This window comes from Aquarana catesbeiana, linkage group LG05 (genome assembly GCF_042186555.1).
Source record: "Aquarana catesbeiana isolate 2022-GZ linkage group LG05, ASM4218655v1, whole genome shotgun sequence".
NCBI lineage: Eukaryota > Metazoa > Chordata > Amphibia > Anura > Ranidae > Aquarana > Aquarana catesbeiana.
The window spans coordinates 639,859,447-639,878,910 of NC_133328.1; the positions used below are offsets into that span (position 1 = coordinate 639,859,447).

General features: G+C 44.7%; 1 protein-coding gene across 1 annotated transcript in view; it reads left to right on the plus strand.

The window, feature by feature from the left end:
* Nucleotides 1–19,464, plus strand: part of METTL25B (methyltransferase like 25B) — a gene marked incomplete in the record, with an annotated part of 43,464 nt that overhangs the window by 14,990 nt on the left and 9,010 nt on the right. The window contains 4 exon segments of the mRNA XM_073632429.1: nucleotides 900–1,021; nucleotides 7,054–7,267; nucleotides 11,968–12,030; nucleotides 19,002–19,145. Of these exon segments, the coding sequence (XP_073488530.1) occupies nucleotides 900–1,021; nucleotides 7,054–7,267; nucleotides 11,968–12,030; nucleotides 19,002–19,145 (543 nt within the window).

Consider the following 19,464-nt stretch of genomic DNA (forward strand, 5'->3'; position numbering starts at 1 on the left):
GGGCACTAGTAGGTGACACTAATGGGCACTGATAGGTTGCACTGATGTGGGTGCTGATGGGTGGCACTGATGTTGGTGCTGATGGGTGGCACTGATGGGTGGCACTGTGGGCACTGATGGGTAGCACTGTGGGCACTGATGGGTGGCGCTGATTGATGGCACTGTGGGCACTGATGGGTGACGCTGGTGGGCACTGGTAGGCAGCACTGCTGCCTATTGCTTTGTGTTAGAAGATCGCCGTGATTGGGACTGATGTCCCGATCACGGCCACCGGTGATCTGCGAGGAGGAAAAATAGCCGATTACCGGCTCTGTTTACATCACATGATCAGCTGTCATTGGCTGACAGCTGATCATGTGGTAAGGGGTCGGGACCAACCCCTTACTCTGATCAGGCGAGTCTCAGGCCGCTCGTGCACAGGACAACGTCAATAGACGTAGTCCCGGCAATTTAGATCCGTTGCCGTCATTTGGCAATGGCCCGGATCTGAAGCGGTTAAAAAAAAAAAAAAAAAAAAACCTTTACAATTAGTTACATGGAGTGTTAGTGTGAGGGTTATAGAGAAGGTTAGGCCCAAGCACTCATTATCTATTTGTTTGCTTTTGTTTCCTAAGACTGGACCATACTACAGATGCTGTGCTATAGTATATATCATGTCAGTACAGCGTCTATATTCTATGCGGGGGAACGTACAACAATGTTGCTTGAAGAAAGAGCTGGGGGATATATATATATATATATATATATATATATATATATATATATATATATATATATATATATATATATATATATATATATAAAATATTATTGTTGTGATAGTTAATATTATTATTTTAGTTAATACGTTGATACTTAACTAATCATTAACACATTTTCCTCCTCCTCCCCCATTCCAGGAGTTTTTCACTGACAACCTATGGGAGTCTCTCCCGGAATCGTGGAGGGTCGTGTTGTCAGACCTGCCTGCTCCACAGCTGGCCGATCAGCTTCTGTCTAATGGAAACTCAGCAGAAGTCCGGTAAGTGAATTTTTGGTTTCTTTCTTTCCCCCTTCCCATCCAGCACTGGCATCTATTTCTCTAGGCTATTAAAGGGATTGTAAAGTTAGAAGGTTTTTTTTTAAATTTTTTTTTTAATTTATCCTAATGCGTTCTATGCATTAGGATAACAAAACCTTCTGTGTGCAGCAGAATACTTACTAATACTTACCTGATCCCCATCTCGATCCAGCGAAGTTGCAAGAGAGTCTTGGCTGTCTCTCTTGGGAGTCTCTCCCTCCTCATTGGCTGAGACAGCAGCGGGGCACCATTGGCTCCCGCTGTCATCAATCAACGTCAGTGAGCCAATGAGGAGAGGGAGGGGGCGGGGCAGAGACACAGATCCGTGTCTGAATGGACACAGAGAGCAGTGGCTCGGCTTGGGTGCCCCCATAGCAAGCTGCTTGCTGTGGGGGCACACGGCAGAAGGGAGGGGCAAGGAGCCCGAGAAGAGGAGGATCAGGGCTGCTCTGTGCAAAACCATTACAGAGCAGGTAAGTATAACATATTTGTTATTTTTAAATGAAAAATAAACCAAGACTTTAATATCACTTTAAGGGTGGGGAGCGAGAAGATCTGCCCCATCATGTGATTGGCTGTTGCAGTGCTCAGGAGCCGGTCTCGCTGGTTCCCAATCATTACTAGGGCCTGGGAGTCGTCTTTTGACAGTTTGGTTACTGTGCCGGGAGCGTGCACTGAGCGGGCTTTCAGCACAGAATCCTCCTGCCATCCATGGAGACGTATGTGCGGCATGCATTAAAGCCCACCCTCTTTGCCGCCACACATGTGGGTGCCAAGAGTTTAAAGATCTTGCCACAACATAAATGGAACCCAAACTGTACATTTCCAAGAAAATATGTGTAGAAATCCGGTCCCCAGTATTTATAATTTCTCCAGAATCTTTGCATCAGCATTGGTCCAGTCATCGAGAATGAGCGACCTGCTGCTGCCAGGGAGGTGTGGCCTCAGTCCATCTGCAGCTCAGACCCCAGCCGTGCCTGGCTGCAAAATTGTGAATGAAACCAAGAAAGGTCCATAAAACTGGTTGCGGCACTTGAAGGCACAAGACATGCATGGGATGCGTCTTGGTTCACTTATTTCTCCCCGCAGATCCTTTACAAGGAGGTTTAGGCCTCATGCACAGTGGGCGTTTAGCACCGGTACATGAGGCTCCGATGTTTAGGGCACCGTCCAATCAACCTCAAGGAACATATAAGGCTTCATGCACATTGGGCGTTTTGCACGGCTGCACGAGGCTCCGACGTTTACCTGCTGGCAGGTGCACCGTCCAGTCCCGTCCTGAAAGCCTGTCACACTCTATGAAAGGCTGACAGTTGCAGGGACTGGATGGGAATGAGATCGCCCCTAGAGGTACTTCCCTTTAGGGCATTGTGCACCCCAGGGGACCAATGCTGGGAAAGCAGGCTGCTTGCACTCCAAGCATTTGTCTCTGGGCGCTGCTCTGAGACCTGCAGCTCTGTCCAATAGTTGTCAGCCTCTCACAGACTGTGACAGGCTGCCAATAGCAGAGCTGGACGATGCACATGTGTCCTCTGCCAGCAGCTAAACTTTGGAGCCTCATGCAACGGTGCTAAACGCCAAGTGTGCGTGAGGCCTTATATCAGTGATGGCAAACCTTGGCACCCCCAGATGTTTTTGAACTCAATTTCCCATGATGCTCATGCACTCTGCAGTGTAGTTGAGCATTATGGGAAATGTAGTCACAAAACATCTGGGGTGCCAAGGTTCAGCATCAATGCCTTTTATATGTTCCCTGAGGTTGAATTTCAATAACAAGATAATGTAGTGCAATATTCTCTTCCTGCCACTAGATGTCACCGTTTGCATTTGCCATTATCTGATATATGCAGATATTTGGGATACAAACGTATTACAAAATATGTTATGGTGATACAGTCTAACAAAAGTATCTATTAGTGTATTGGTGTAGCTATTGAAATGAGTTTATTTTAAAAGGTGCCCAATAAATATGTGTTTCCTATTGGTCAGGCTCAGGCAATGTAAGAAGGTGGGCGCAGAATGGGATAGCCTTATGATTCAGCACTCCTGAGTGTAAAACCCATTAGGGCGCTGGCTGACTTTTTAGTAGTTAAAGCGGAGCCCCCCCCCCCTTTGCCACACTGGCTGCGGCGAGGTCCCCCCGGAATTTCAACCCTCCTTCTTCCGCAGCTGGGCTAGTTAGAAAGCACAGCACGCTTCGCGCCTGCGCAGTAGGGAACCGGCTGAGAAGCCAAAAGGCTTCACTGCTGGTTTCCCGCACCACAAACGGTGGCGGCAGCACCCGAGAGCCAATCGGCAAATCGGCTGGGGTGCTGACATCATGGGATCCCTGGACAGGTAAGTGTCCTAATATTAAAAGTCAGCAGCTACAGAAAGTACTTGTAGCTGCTGACTTTAATTTTTTGGTGGGGGGGGGGCTGGACCTCCTCTTTAAAGACGTTTTTGTCTTTACTTCCCGCCCATAGGACGTCCTCGGGTTGAAGTAGTTATGCAGTTAGTAGGGATGATGCTTGCACCTGCAGGCATCATCCCGCTAGGGAATCGACGGCTGAAAAATTCCATTTCTAACAGAAGTGATTTGAGTGGCTGAATCAGCCGCCACCTTTTCCAGGTTCTACCATCCTATCACAGAGCCCAGGAGTGATGTGGCCAGTGGGGATGGGCTGCACGGAACGGAGAGAGAGGAACTGGCATTGTCCCCCTCTCTTTGTGACCCCAGAAACTGGGAGCGACAAGTCTGTCGTCCCTTCCGGGTTCCGCCTCTTTGAATGCAGACGATCAGACCGATCTGTGTCTGATCAACTGCATTGGAGGCCAGAGGAGAGATCTGGGGTCTAGTAGACCCCAGATCTCTCCATACAGAGGACCTGTCATGGCCCATGCTGTCAAAAGGGAGGTTGTTCATCCCTTGTGATAGCAATAAAGTTTAATCCAAAAATTTAAAAAAAAATGTAAAATATAAATAATAATACAAAAAAAAATTTAAGCACTCCTGTCCTTATGCGCAAATGCGAACGCAATAACCTAATATATTAGGTAGGATAAAAATTAAAAAGAAAATGCGCACTATTGATTTTGGGCTGTACTTCGGGTACAAACACCAACTAACACACACATATGTGGTATCGCTGCGATCGTCAGGAGTAGGAGAATTTTTGGGTTGTTCTTTGGTGGTAGATTATGGTAGCTGCAAATGTGTAACGTGGATAATCCCTGCTAACCCCAAAAAAAAGTGCTGATTATAAATGGATATATAAAAAATATATATAATTTATAATGAAAAACATATATGTGACAGTGCTGCAACTAAGGGAAAAAAAAACTGGAATATTCAGCTCAAAAACGTGTATAACATAAAATTAGATGCGCAACCAAAAATGTGCAAATATGTGCAAAATAAGTGTATCATCAACCTGTATTAATTCATGAATAACAGAGGTTGAAAAGTAGTAGTAGATGACATTCAATATAAATCCATTGGGGGTAAGTCCTTCGATAGGAAGGCAGATGGTTCTATTCACCGTATACGGTAGTTGAAAGAAATATACAGCTAAATTTAAAAAAAAAAAAAAATTTGTTTTATTTTTATTTTTTACTATTTCATGTTTTCCTTTTTATAAAAAAAAAAATATAGAAAAATCTGGACATATCTGTTACCATTTACCATCGAACGAAAGCCCAATTTGTCCTGAAAAAAATGCAGTATAATCCACCTGGATGCACAAAGTAGCTGTGATCAGGGGCGGACTGACAACTCATGGGGCCCCCGGCAATAGGAGATTATGGGGCCCCCGGGCAATAGGAGAAGATTATGGGGCCCCCGGGCAATAGGAGAAGATTATGGGGCCCCCGGGCAATAGGAGATTATGGGGCCCCCGGGCAATAGGAGATTATGGGGCCCCCAGGCAATAGATTATGGAGCCACACAATATACACACACAGAATACACACACACAGTATACACACAGACACACAATATACACACACAGACACACAGTATACAGACACACAATATACACACACAGTATACACACACAGACACACAGTATACACACACACACACACACACACACAGTATACACACACACACACAGTATACACACACAGACACACAATATACACACACAGTATACATACAGTATACACACACAGAATACACACACACACACACACTGAAAAGGTACTGGAGAGGCGGGGCAGCTATAATCTTGGGATTTAAAAAAAAAACACAGATTTTTACATACTGTCCCTGGTTTTATTGAGGCTGGCAACCCTGATGGGGCCCCTTAGTGGCATGGGGCCCTCGGGCAGTGCCCGAGTGCCCGAATGGTCAGTCTGCCCCTGGCTGTGATAATACGTACAGATTTACTAACACATGTCAAAGTTGCAAAATTGTGCTTAGGCATTTAGATTTGTTTTTTCCCTTTTATAGGCATGTAGGGGTTAATTTTAATAATTTAAAATAAATAAAATAATGTATTTACAATTTTGCAAATCATGCCATTAAAAATGGAAATGCCAGTGAATGAATTTTCGAAAAGAGTGATTACAAAGGCGTGAAAAGGCTGTGAACAGGAAGCACTCGGTGTAAGCGATCCTGTCTGCTGTAATAGGTGGGTATTGATTGACATGGAGGGATTAGTAACATTGAAGTAAATGTTTACACTTGGATTGGATGTTGCTGTGCTGCATTGGCATGCGTTGCGGCGTCCAGGGAAGCGGCTCTGTGCATATATGATGTGCTGTGGCTGCATTAAAATGCTTATTGATGCATATGATGTCATTTCCCATACTAGCACATTAGCTAATGCACCATAGAACTCGGGAAGACGATCAGCTCTGAAATAATGCAGACATGACATTTTATATAATGCAGCTGCCATCATGATTCCGATGTCTGTGTAAATAACCATTTACCGACCGGCCCATGGTAAAAAAAATACCTCATTACTTCGACATTAAATACCGAAGTTATGGCAGCAGCTGCCTTAACCCCCGGTATCGTTTTTTTTTTACTATGGACGATTTGACATCGGATAAAAGTGGCCCCGAGGGCAGATTCAGTCTTTTCTGGGCTTGCTGGAGCCGTCGGTAAAGCCCAGAAGCGATCGGATGCGCCCGTTTGCTGGGCAGGAATGAGGGCAAGATGGCCGCCACTCCTCTATATGCCCTTAGTGGACCGGAGCGATCTCTAATGTCTCTTCTGGTTCTTGGGCCAAAACAGATTTTTTTTTTTTTTTTTAAACGTTAAAATGCTTTTGAAGGTAAATGAGAGATTTGGGGTCTTTTTTTGAGATTTCTCAATAAAGAGGACCTGCCGTCCTTATTTTCTATTACAAAGGATTTTTACATTCCTTGTAATAGGAATAGAAGTAATCTAAAAAAATAATAAATAAAGGGACAGTGTAAAAAAAAAAAAAAAAAATTAATAAAAAAAAAAAAATGTAAAGTGCCCCATACCTCCGCGCAGAAGCAAACGCATACGTAAGTCACTCCCGCATATGTAAACGGTGTTCAAACACATGTGAGGTAGCGCCACAATCGTTCGAGCGAAAGCAAAAATTCTAAGGCTAGACCTCCTCTGTAACTCTAAAAAGGTAACTTGTAAAAAAATATTTTAAAGGATCGCCTATGGAGATTTTTAAGTACCGTAGTTTGTCGTCATTCCACGAGTGTGCGCAATTTTAAAGCATAACATGTTGGGTATCTATTTACTCGGCGTAACATCATTTTTCACATTATACAAAAAAATCAGGGTATATATTGTGTTTTTTTTTTTTTTTTTCTTATAATTCATTAAAGTGTATTTTTTCCCCAAAAAATTGCGTTTGAAAAACCACTGCGCAAATACAGTGACATAAAATATTGCAAAAATCGCCATTTTATTCTCTAGGGTGTCTGCTAAATATATATATATAATGTTGGGGGGGTTCTAAGTAATTTTCTAGACAAGAATACTGATGGCTCTTATTTCCATTTCTGCTTCTGTACAGTTACAGCTCGGTGTGGCCCCTCAGCCTTCTCGCTCTGAAAGTCACAGCGCACTCCTTGGCTTTTCAAAGGACCCCTCGCTATGAAAAGATCAGCGGGCACCAGAAAAGGCCTGCTGAATTCCAGCATAACCACTGCCAGAGCTCCCGGCTGGATCCTTTGTTCCGTAAACATGTCAAGCCGAAGAAGCAGCACGAAATCCGGCAGCTTGGCAAAGTAAGAACCTGTAAAGATTGATAAAGTGATTGTAAAGCTTTAGATTTTTTTTTTTAATTTTATCAAAATAACAAACATGTTATACTTGTCTGTTCTGTGCATTGGTTTTGCACAGAGAAACCCCAGGCCTCCTCTTCTTCTTCTGGGGTCCCCTGCCAGCGCTCCTGGCTCCCCCCCCCCCCGGCCGAGTGCCCACCATAGGAAGCCACTTCCTATGGTGGAACTTGAGTGTGCTCGATCCCCTATTCAGACACACAGCTCCCGGCTCCTTCAGAAAAATATTAAAAGTCAGCAGCTGCAAATACTGTAGCTGCTGACTTTTAATATTAGGACATTTACCTGTCCAGGGATCCCACGATGTCCTCACCCCAGCCGATTTGTCAATCAGCTGCTGCCGTCGCCATCTTCCCTTTGGGAAACTGGAAGTGGAGCCTTTGCGGCTTCACAGCGGCTTCCCTACTGCACATGCACGAAGCACACTGCACTCTGTGAATAAGCCGGCTGCGGGGGAAGGAGGAGGGGGCCCGAACTTCTGGCTGAGTTCCAAGTCAAACTCAGCTGGAAGAGGGAGCGGGTATCTGTCAAAACCAGGTACCTGCTCCCCCCCACCCCAAAAGGTGCCAATGTTGCAGCGGAGAGGGGGAGGATGCAGTCAAGCAGAGCTTCCCCTTTTGGGTGGAGCTCCGCTTTTAAGGTAAAAAAAAATAAATAAATCATTTTACCTTTACAACCACTGTCAATCTTTAAAGTCTGATTTCTGGGCTTATTCCATCAGTATAATTGCAGCAATAGCCGACATTCAGAATTTATTTCTCACTGATCCTCCTTCCTGCTCCTTCCTCCTCCCTCCTCCTTCCTCCCTCCTCCTTCCTCCTCCTTCCTCCTCCTTCCTGCTCCTTCCTCCTCCCTCCTCCTTCCTCCACCTTCCTCCACCTTCCTCCACCTTCCTCCACCTTCCTCCTCCTCCCTCCTCCTTCCTTCTTCCTCCTTCCTTCTTCCTCCTTCCTTCTTCCTCCTTCCTTCTTCCTCCTTCCTTCTTCTTCTTCCTTCTTCTTCTTCCTTCTTCTTCTTCCTTCTTCTTCTTCCTTCTTCCTTCTTCTTCCTTCTTCTTCCTTCTTCTTTCTTCTTCTTCCTTCTTCTTTCTTCTTCTTCTTCCTTCTTCTTCTACCTTCTTCTTCCTCTCTCTCCTTCCTTTCCGGCATCAGACCATTGGAATTCGGGTAAGTATCTTGTGCCTTTTTTAGTTCTGCTTTTCACCATAACTTTACACACCAACTCTGCGCTGTGATGTCCTGGAGGCTTCCAGGTATCGATCCCCCAATTATTTTGATTGGCTGAGTAGAGTATACAGTCCGGTCATCTAACAACATACCCATATGACATTTTTTATCATTTTCTTCCCACAAATAGAGCTTTCTTTTGGTGGTATTTAATCACTGCTGGGTTTTTTATTTTTTGCAAAAATAATTTAAAAACAAAAAAGTGTTTTTTTTTTAGTTTCTGTCAAAGATTTGTAAATAAGTTATTTTTCTCCTTCACTGATGTGCGCTGGTGAGGCAGCACTGAAGGGCACCGATGGGGTAGCACTGATGAGGCACTGATAGGCTGCACTGTTAGGCAGTACTGAGCACTGATAGGTGGCACTGATGAGGCGGCACTAAAGGACACCGATGGGGTGGCACTGATGGGCGGCACTGATAGGCTGCACTGATGAAGACTGATAGGCGGCACTGGGCACTGATAGGCGGAAATGGGCACGGATAGGTGGCACTGATGGGCAGGCACTGAAAGGCAGCACTAATTGGCACAGATTGGCCTCACTGGGCACACAATTGGCATCACTGATGGGCACTAACTGGTGTCACTGATGGGTACAGGTTGGCACCACAGATGGGCACAGAATGGCATCACTGGGCACCGTTGGGGCTGCACTGATGATCAGTGCCCTGATTACCTATACATGTCTTCCCTGAGAGGAGATGCAACGGATTGGCTCTCCTCTGTGAGTGTGAGGCGAGGAGAGCCGATAAACGTCACTTCCTTGTTTTACATGTGATCAGCTGTGATTGGACACAGCTGATCACATGGGTCAAGAGCCGTGGGTCTTTACTGAGATCGGGGTCGCTCCGTGTCCCAGGTACACAGCGCGCCCGTGATTTGCCGCCTGATCGTGGCAAGGCTGGCCGACGTCATATGACGGCTCAGAACAAGATCTGCCCAGCTCTGCCGTCATTTTAACTATACGGCGGGCGGGAGGTCTTTTTTCTTTTTTTTTTTTTTTTTTTTTTTAAGATCACTTTAATGCAGAAGAAACATAGCTGGGTTGATTTACTGAAGGCAAATAGACTGTGCACTTTGCAAGTCCACATGCTCCAGAGCTTAGTAAATGAGGGGAGGCTCTGCTAACTAACATCATCCAATCATATGCAAGCAAAAAAAAAATGCTGTTTTTTAGGGGGTTTTTCCCCCCTTGCATGTGATTGGGTATTTTTTTACAAAGTGATACTTCACCTTGTTTACTCTGCAGCAACTGCACTTGCAAAGTGCCCAATGTATTTGCCTTTAGTAAATAAACGCCAATATGTCACGCCTGCGATAAAAATCTTGCCTGTTCACATTTTTTGTTTGCATTTTTTTTTTCACTTTTTTTCTGCATTGCTTTATCCGTTAGGCTTACTCTGTTTTCTAGTAAAGAACACTTGGCCCTCATTCACATTGACTGCGGCTTTGAAATCCTGCGAGTTCATCTGGAACCACACAGAATCAAAGCCGCATCTCAGTGTGGCTTCGGGGTGCAACTTGGAAGACATCCATATATCGCCAAAAGTAGTGGAAGAACTGCTTTTTGAAATCGATGCACACCGATTTGAACAGTGCGATTGCCGGCAATAAGGTGCAGCTTATTGTGCGATTTTTTTATTTTTTATTTATTTTTTTTGACCTGCCAAATTGCATGACAAGTCGCTCAAATGTGAACAAGGGCTAAGGGGGTCAGTGTGTATATGTGTGTGTATGTATGTATATATATATATATATATATATATATATATATATATATATATATATATATATATATATATATATATAATTTCACACAACTTCTACCCAGGATTCACACGTTTGTCCAATTGAATCCAATTTAGAAAATTGCTTGAATCTTGAGTGCACATTGTGTGAATCTCGTGTGAAAACATTTTATAAATAGACCTCTTCGAGTGTATGTAAAGCCTAAGAATGATAAAGAGGTTGGGTGGGAGAACTTGTGCAAATCAAACAAGGGTCAATATTTAAAGCAGCATAGGGTATCCCTGAGTTTCCCAGAAAAGGGGAGACAGAGGAGTATAGGGGATTTTGTCTAAGGTGCCACAAACCGTAGTGAATGAAATAGAAATATTTTTTAAAAAGCGAAAATTATTATTCCATAGATAAAGATATAAGAGAACATTCTAAAAAAAATATGTATACAGTGCTGCCACATTTGTCATACAATCGACAGAGCCCAGGAAGGTGGTGGGGATCGACGCGTTTCGCCCAAATTGGGGCGTCTTCAGGATCCACTTGAGATTCACATAATATATTTAACTGGTGAGTAAACCATATATAATTATTGCACAGTATAATAATAAAGTATTCGGCACATATATAAAGAACGACAATGAAGAAAACAAACAATCCAAAACGCCATCAGAAAAAAAAGCACCCGCAGGCATTAAAAAAATAAAATAAAAAAAGGGGGAGGAAAGCCTAAGAATGAATTTGCTCCTATTTGTTCTGTTAATACATTTTTGGATGCATTTTATTACTGCATATCTGTTTAACAATTGCAAAAAAAAAAAAAAAACCTGTTGAATCCAGCTAGAAATCCAAGATGCCTGACAGTAGAGATGCACCGAAATTTCGGCCACTGAAACATATCGGCTGAAAATGGTGTTATCAGAGTATTGCCGATAAGAGAAAAGGGTGGCCATAATGGCACCGAAAACGCACTCGATTTTACCGTGAATTCGCATCAATTTTACTGTGCTTATGGTCTGTTTTTCATAGGTCATATGGCTCAAAAACCGCATCAAAAACATAACATGGGTGCATTATTGATGCGTTCTTGCTGTGTTTTCAATGCATTTCAGCGGGGAGGTGCGTTTTTTTTTTTTTTTTTTTTTTTTAAGGACCAAAAAGGCAGCAAGATTTTTAAAACCACAACGGAAGCGCAATGGACCCGTGTGAAGATGTACATAGAATTTAATTTTTTTAGCGTTTCTTGCGCTAAAGGTGCTGATAATGGCCAACAATAAATTCATGGTCATTTAAATGCATTATATTAATTAACTACATACTGCTGTGTACTTGGCTGAAAAGCCTGAGATCCTTTTTTTTTTTTTTTTTTTTTTTTTTTTTTTCTCTCTCATGCTTTCCAGCCTGGAGGAGAGATGTGATTTGTCTTATTGACCCCACATCTCTCCAGGACCTGTCATGCATACATACATTGTAGCAAAGTGTCATTTCTTCAGTGTTGTGACATGAAAAGATAGAATAAAATATTTACAAAAATGTGAGGGGGTGTACTCACTTTTGTGAGATACTGTACACGGTACCTCCATATACCTTTTTAGTATATACTTGTCTCCTGAGAACACCCTGTCTTTACACAGCACCAGACAGGCACCTCTTTATCAGGCCTAACATTTTATTCTCATTTACAGCTGGTGAAAAAACTTTGTGACTCCACGAGCTGTGAGGATGTGGTGGATGTCGGCTCTGGTCAGGTATTGTAAACCTGTCACCCCCAGATGGCTCTATAGATTTGTGGCATTGTTGTGGTGTGAGACCTTCCAAGCACAGTTCCCTCTGCAGATAGGATCATCACTGGCGCAAAGTTAATGTTTGGCTAACCAAAAACTAACTAGATTAAGGAAAGATGAGAACCCCATCAGTTTTTTTTTTTTTGTTTCTGCTGTCTGGCTCCAGTTCGGTATTAGATCAATTTCTTTATCCTACATCACGGGACACAGAGCACCATAGTAATAACTATGTGGGTTATAGGCCACCTTTAGGTGAATGGATACTGGTATAACCAAAAAGGAAACGGGAAGTCCCCCTCCCTATATAACCCCTCCCATACCGGGAGTACCCCAGTTTTTTCGCCAGTGTCTGAGGTGTTGGTCACGGTTGATGAAGTGCTAAGAGAGCTCCGCTAAGCAATCCCTGACGGGATCAAGGAGCTGTGCAAACGGATCCATCCAAGGTGCTTGAAAGCCAAAATGGATGGTACCCGGGCCTCGTGGAAGAAAAAACAAGGTTTTTGCCTGTAATGCTTCCCTTTGAGAGCTGGACCCTGGGACCCAGCAACTTGGTCATGTTTATACAACCAAAGAGTTCTCCGGCAGGGTGCTGTACAGGTCCAAGGGAGTGCACCTGTCAAAGGGGAACCCGGTCCTTGAAGGTCTGGCATGACACGGCCCGCCGTGATGGGGTGGAGGCTGGATCTGTCTGTGATAAATTCCAGCAGTCCTGCGGCAGGATCAGGTAAGTTAGAAAGATTACAAAGAATGTATATATATATGATTCACTTTGGTCTTTCTGATATGAGTATGCGATGCCTTGTCTGTGTTTTTGACACTAGAGGGTGTAAAAGCAACATACCTGGCTTCCAACATTCCATGCTTCCCCTGGGTTGTTGCTCAGTTGTTGCTCAGCCCTGTCAGCCATCAGTAGGGTCTTGGGGGGACCATCCACCGTTTCAGGAGCTTAGGCTCCCCCCTGCTGAGACCAAACCTGCCCCGGTCCCCTGACGCCCCCCCCTGAGCCGCCCTCATTACAGGGCAGGCTATTCCTGCACAGAGCACGGGAAAGGGAATGCTCTTTTGAAAAAAAAAAAGGGGGGGGCATGGCTTAGACGCCGCCGGTGTGCACGTGGAGCAGCGTGCACGTGAGACACGGCACAGGCGCAAGGCTCACTGGCTTAAAAGATTTTTACACTGCAAGTGTCTGGTTGGCTGACGAAGGGACACTGAGCACACAAGTGGCATGTAAGCTGTATGGGTGTGTGGATACAGGCATTTTCAAGGGGTACGTTTTACTTAGCATTGCGCAATGGGCAGATGATATAGGGTACCTTTTGAGGGAAGGAGGTTCAGGTGACTCCTCTTCTGAGGATTCAGCGTCTGAACAACATTTCTCAACTTCGCAATCTCAGAAATTGCTAATCCAATCCCTTATGGACTTGGTTCGTTCTGGCTATAAGTTGCCTCCTACAGAGGTGGAGGATGTTTCCTTCTCCTCCTTGGGTTCGCTAAAACCCCCACAGGGTTCTCATGCTTTCCCTATGCACCCGTTACTGGAGCAACTGATTTGTGCTGATTGGGATCACCCAGAGAAGCAGTTTTCTCCTCCTAAGAAGTTTTCAGTTCTTTACCCTATGGAGAAAAGGTTCTCAAAGAGATGGGATTTGCCAGCGGTAGATGCGGCTATCTCCTCTGTGAACAGGAGTTTAACTTGTCCAGTGGACAATGTACAAGTATTTAGTGATCCAGCTGATAAAAAGTTGGAATCTCTACTTAAAGCCTCATTTCCTGTAGCTGGTGCGGTAGTACAACCTGCAGTGGCAGCAATAGGCATTTGTCAATCCCTTCGGGATGAACTTAAGCAGGTTATTAAAAGAGTTCCTGCTCAAGCTGATGAGGCCCAAAGTTTAGCTGAGCAACCTAGGGCCCTATACTTTGCAGTGGACGCTATCAAGGATTCTATCCATCAGGCATCTCGCCTCATGCTGATACATATGCGCAGGATTCTGTGGCTAAAGAACTAGTCAGCCGAGTTACCATGCAAGAAGCTCTTGGCTAGGTTTACATTTCATGGAGAAAGGTTGTTTGGGGAAGATTTGGATAAGTATATCCAAAAGATTTCGGGGGGGTAAAAGTACCCTTCTGCCGGTTAAGAAAAAGAATAGACGGCCTTCTTTTAAACCTTCTCCTCAGATGTCTGGGGCAACAGCTTCCAGGCAGTCTCGAAGGCCTCCACTGTCAGGGGCAAAGGGTAAGCCTCATAACCAGACACAGGGCTACAAAAAGCCCTGGAGTCAGAAGAACACAAAGCAGAGTCCCAAGGCTTCCTTGTGAAGGGACGCCCCTGCTCGATCAAGTGGGGTGAAGACTGCAGTGGTTTTCAGAAACTTGGCAAGAGGAGATCCAGGACAAGTGGGTCCTCTCTGTAGTAGCCCTAGGCTACAAACTAGAGTTTCCACCATGGTGTTTTCTAAGATCAAACGTTCCCAAGGACCCAGTAAAGAAAAAATCCTTATTTCTGGCACTGGACCGATTACTGTGTCAGGGAGTAATAATAAAGGTTCCCTCAAAAGAGAGGGACTTGGGGTTTTATTCAAATTTCTTTAAGGTACCCAAACCAAATGGAGATTTCAGATCCCTTCTAGATCTCAGGAATCTGAATCGCTTCCTAAACATCCGCTCCTTTCGAATGGAGTAGATTCGGTCAGTTGTTTCCACCCTACGGGGAGGAGAGGTTCTAGCATCCATAAATATCAAGGATGCGTATCTACATGTGCCAATATTTTCCGCTCACCAGACGTTTCTGCAGTTTGCGGTAGAGCAGCGCCACTTTCAGTTTGTGGCCTTGCCTTTCGGGTTAGCCACCGCTCCTCGACTATTTACAAAAGTGTTAGCCCCAGTACTAACAAGACTAAGGGGCCAGGGTATAGCACTTAAAGCATACCTAGACGACCTGCTACTGGTAGATCAGTCAATAACAGGGTTAAATCAGGGGGTGTCCAGAACAGTCAGTTATCTGAGACACCTGGGTTGGATTCTCAATCTAGAGAAATCATCCTTGCAGCCAGTAAGAGGGCTGCATGGTCCTGGTCATAGACACAACCCAGGAAAGGGTGTTCTTGCCTCAGGCAAAGGTCAACGCTCTAAGAGAGCTGGTCCAGGCAGTCAAGGCAAAGAAGGGTCCTTCCATTCGCCTTTGCATGAGATTACTAGGGAAGATGGTAGCTTGTTTCGAAGCGGTTCCCTATGCCCAGTTTCATTCAAGACTGTTGCAACACAGTATTCTGTCTGTTTGGAACAAACGGATCCAAGCCTTGGATTATCCAATGAATCTGGCTCCAAAGGTACCCCAGAGTCTCAACTAGTGGTTGATAACCAGGAATTTACAGAAGGGGAAATCCTTCATTCCAGTTTCCTGGAAAGTAGTAACAACGGATGCCAGTAGTAACAACGGATGCCAGGGGAGCAGCTCTAGAAGAGACCACTGCTCAAGGGAAGTGGTCAGAGTCTGAGAAGACCTTGCCCATGAATATCCTAGAGATTTGGGCAGTACGTCTGGCTATAATAGCCTGGACGTACAGGTTGCGGAATGCTCCTGTCAGGATACAATCCGACAATGCCACAGCAGTGGCCTATATCAATGACCAAGGGGGCACCAGAAGCCATGCAGCCCAAAGGGAGGTGGACCGTATTCTGTCTTGGGCAGAGAAACATGTTCCTTGCCTATCTACAGTTTACATTTCAGGAATGGAAAGATTAGCAGGCAGATTTTCTGAGCCGTCAACAGTTGTTGCTGGGGGAATGGGCTCTACATTCCGATGTCTTTTTGGCCATATGCCAAAGATGGGGTACGCTGGACGTAGATCTATTGGCGTCCAGGTTCAACAAGAAGTTGGACAATATTGTGGCGCGAACAAGGGATCCACTTGCACTCGGAGTAGATGCATTAGTGACCCTGTGAAACCAGTTTTCACTGATTTATGTATTCCCTCCAGTTCAGCTGCTACCACGGCTGCTTCACAGGATCAGGGAAGAAGGGAAGCCGGTAATTCTAGTGGCCCAGGCTTGGCCCAGAAGACCCTGGTATGCAGGGATCCTTGAGAATGGCAGTAGGGGAGTCTTTCACTCTTCCACCTCGTCCGGACCTGCCTTACAAACGCTAAATTTAACGGTGTGGCTATTGAAGCCCACATTCTAAAAAAATAAGGGACTTTCAGGATCAGTAGTAACCACCCTGATTAATGCCAGAAAGCCAGCATCCAGGACCATTTATTACAGGGTCTGGAAGGCCTAAATCACTTGGTGTGAAACCAAGGGTTGGCATCCTTGTAAGTATGTCATAGGAAGAATTCTGGCCTTTCTACAATTAGGAGTAGAAATGAAGCTTGCCTTGAGTACAATCAAGGGTCAGATTTTGGCTTTGGCAGTGTTTTTCCAAAGGCGCTTGCTTCGCATTCTTTAGTCCGGGCATTCATACAAGGGGTAACTCTGATAACTCCGCCAGTTAAGAATACCCTTGTGCCCATGGGATTTTAATTTGGTTTTGTCGGTGTTGCAAAGACAACCCTTTGAACCTTTGAACGGAATATTCCTTTGATCCTTTTGACAAGGAAATTGGTATTCCTAGTTGCGATAACCTCTGCAAGAAGAGTATCAGAATTGGCTGCTTTCTCCTGTAAAGAGCCATACTTAATCATTCACAAGGATAAGGTGGTGCTGGGTCCGCACCCAAACTTTTTGTCAAAGGTTTTCATCTGAATCAAGAGGTTTCCTTACCTTCCCTTTTCCCAGAACCTCGTTCTGCAGAAGAGAAATTATTACACTCTCTTGATATAGTGAAAGCAGTTAAGGCCTATCTGAAAGCGACTGCTCAGATACGGAAAACCTGATGTTTTGCTTGTGTTGCCGGAAGGCCCTAGAGAGGGTCAGGCAGCATCGAAATCTTCTGTTGCTAAGTGGATTTGTCAGGTGATTAGTCAGGCTTATGGCCTGAAAAGAAGGGTTCCTCTCTTTCAGATTAAAGCGCACTCCACCAGGGCAGTCAGTGCTTCATGGGCAGTGCATCACGAAGCCTCTGTGGCTCAGATTTGCAAGGCCACTACCTGGTCGTCAGTACATACATTCACAAGAATTTATCAAATGGATGTAAGATGGCAGGAGGACACCGCCTTCGGGCGCAGTGTGCTGCAGGCAGCAGTATAGGTCCTCACGCCTGGCGGCGGCTATTTGCTTTGTGTCTCCCTCCCCTCAGGTGGCATTGCTTTGGGACATCCCACATAGTCATTACTATGGTGCTTTGTGTCCCGTGATGTACGATAAAAAAAATATAGGATTTTTATAACAGCTTACCTGTCAAATCCTTTTCTTGGAGTACATCACGGGACACAGAGGTCCCTCCCCTCTTTTGGGATATGCGTATATATTGCTTTGCTACAAAAACTGAGGTACTGCCGGTATGGGAGGGGTTATAATATAGGGAGGGGGGCTTCCTGTTTCCTTTTTGGTTATACCAGTGTCCATTCACCTAAAGGCGACCTATAACCCACATAGTTATTACTATGGTGCTCTGTGTCCCGTGATGTACTCCAATAAAATGATTTTATAGGTAAGCTGTTATTAAAATCCTATTTTTTGTTTTTTCAGTTTAGAGTTAGGGTGGTTTATAACCTCTGTAAAGCTTTTTTTTTTCTTCTTCTTTTTTTTTTTTCCCATCTGTGTCCCATAGGGGATATTTCCTTTCACTTCCTGTCCCATAGGCAAACCAGGAAGTGAGAGGGAAATCCCTGGTTGTGACCTGAACTGGTGTCCTCACTGGAATTGTTCCCCTCCTGTGCCTGTTCTGGTGACAACCCCAAACTTTTACATTCAGTGATGACACAGACTGCAATAAAAACTGACAAGTGTTCTAATCTCTCCATTCTGTCCAAAACTAAAAAGAAAAAAAAAAGTTTTGCCTTTAGTTATACTTTATGCTAGGTTCACACATACAAATACCACACCGGTGACCCCACAATAGGGATAAAACTTTTTTGCAGAAGGGAGTTTAACAAGATTCGTGGCCACTCATTAAAATGAGAAGAAAAGAGGTTTAACCTTAAACTACGTAGAGGGTTCTTTACTGTAAGAGCGGCAAGGATGTGGAATTGCCTTCCACAAGCAGTGGTCTCAGCGGGGAGCATTGATAGCTTCAAGAAACTATTAGATAATCACCTTAATGACCGCAACATACAGGGATATACAATGTAATACTGACACATAATCACACACATAGGTTGGACTTGATGGACTTGTGTCTTTTTTTTTTCAACCTCACCTACTATGTAACTATGTGTGGGTGGTTGCCGCTGCAGGACCGCACCTGTACCCGCAACCCTCTGGAGAGAAAGAGAGTATCACTGCGCCAGGCGGGGCAGATCAAAGTAAAAGGCATCTCCTTCAGTCTAGAAGTCCAGGTGCTGGCAATGCTGTAGCAGAGTGCTTAGTCATAGCTTATGACTAAGCACTCTGTAGTGCGAAACGCGTAAGTCTTGTTCCACTTTGCTGTGACCTATATTTTGGATGACACTTTATTGAATAAAGGCAAATATTTTTGGAGTGTGGCTGTCCAGGATTTCTATGATGTCTAACCCGCAACTCTGGAGGATTAATCCTAATGGCAGCCCCCCGCACTGGAAACCACACCACACTATGCGGGTTCCCTGCGGCCATGTTTTCTGTAAAGGTGCAGGGACCTTTTCACTGCATTTTCAGTGGATGCAAAAGCCCATTCAAATAAGTGGGCTGCTGTGCACAAGCAACGCAGTTGCAGGGAAACCACATTAATGTGAATCGGGGCTTAGAGTCTAAAATAAATACATCTGTCTCATTGCTCCTGTTTACCATTGCTCTGCTGTATGGCAGATTTAAAAACTTCCCCCCCAGTAATGTCCTTTTTGTTTCTATTTTCTTCTTAGGGCCACCTGTCGAGGGTCTTAGCCTTTGGCCTCGGCCTCGGCGTCACGGCGGTGGAAGCTGACGGTCACCTGGTCACTATGGCAACCAAGTTTGATCAGGAAATTCTGTACATGTTGAAGAAAGAAAAACTCCGACCCGCAAAGGTAACTCCTCGTTACAGGACACTTTCTAGAGCCAGGATAACTATTGAGTTTGAGGGCTTATTGATTAATTTAGTCCCACCTCACCATATCCTATAAGGTTGTACTGGCTCGTTGGGTCCGCCCTACTGCGAGGATAGGCAACCTCGGCCCTCCAGCTGTGGTGAAACTACAAATCCCATCATCCCTCTGCCTCTAATGCCCCGTACACACGGTCGGATTTTCCGATGGAAAATGTCCGATCGGAGTGTGTTGTCGGAAATTCCGACCGTGTGTAGGCTCCATCGGACATTTTCCATCGGATTTTCCAACACACAAAGTT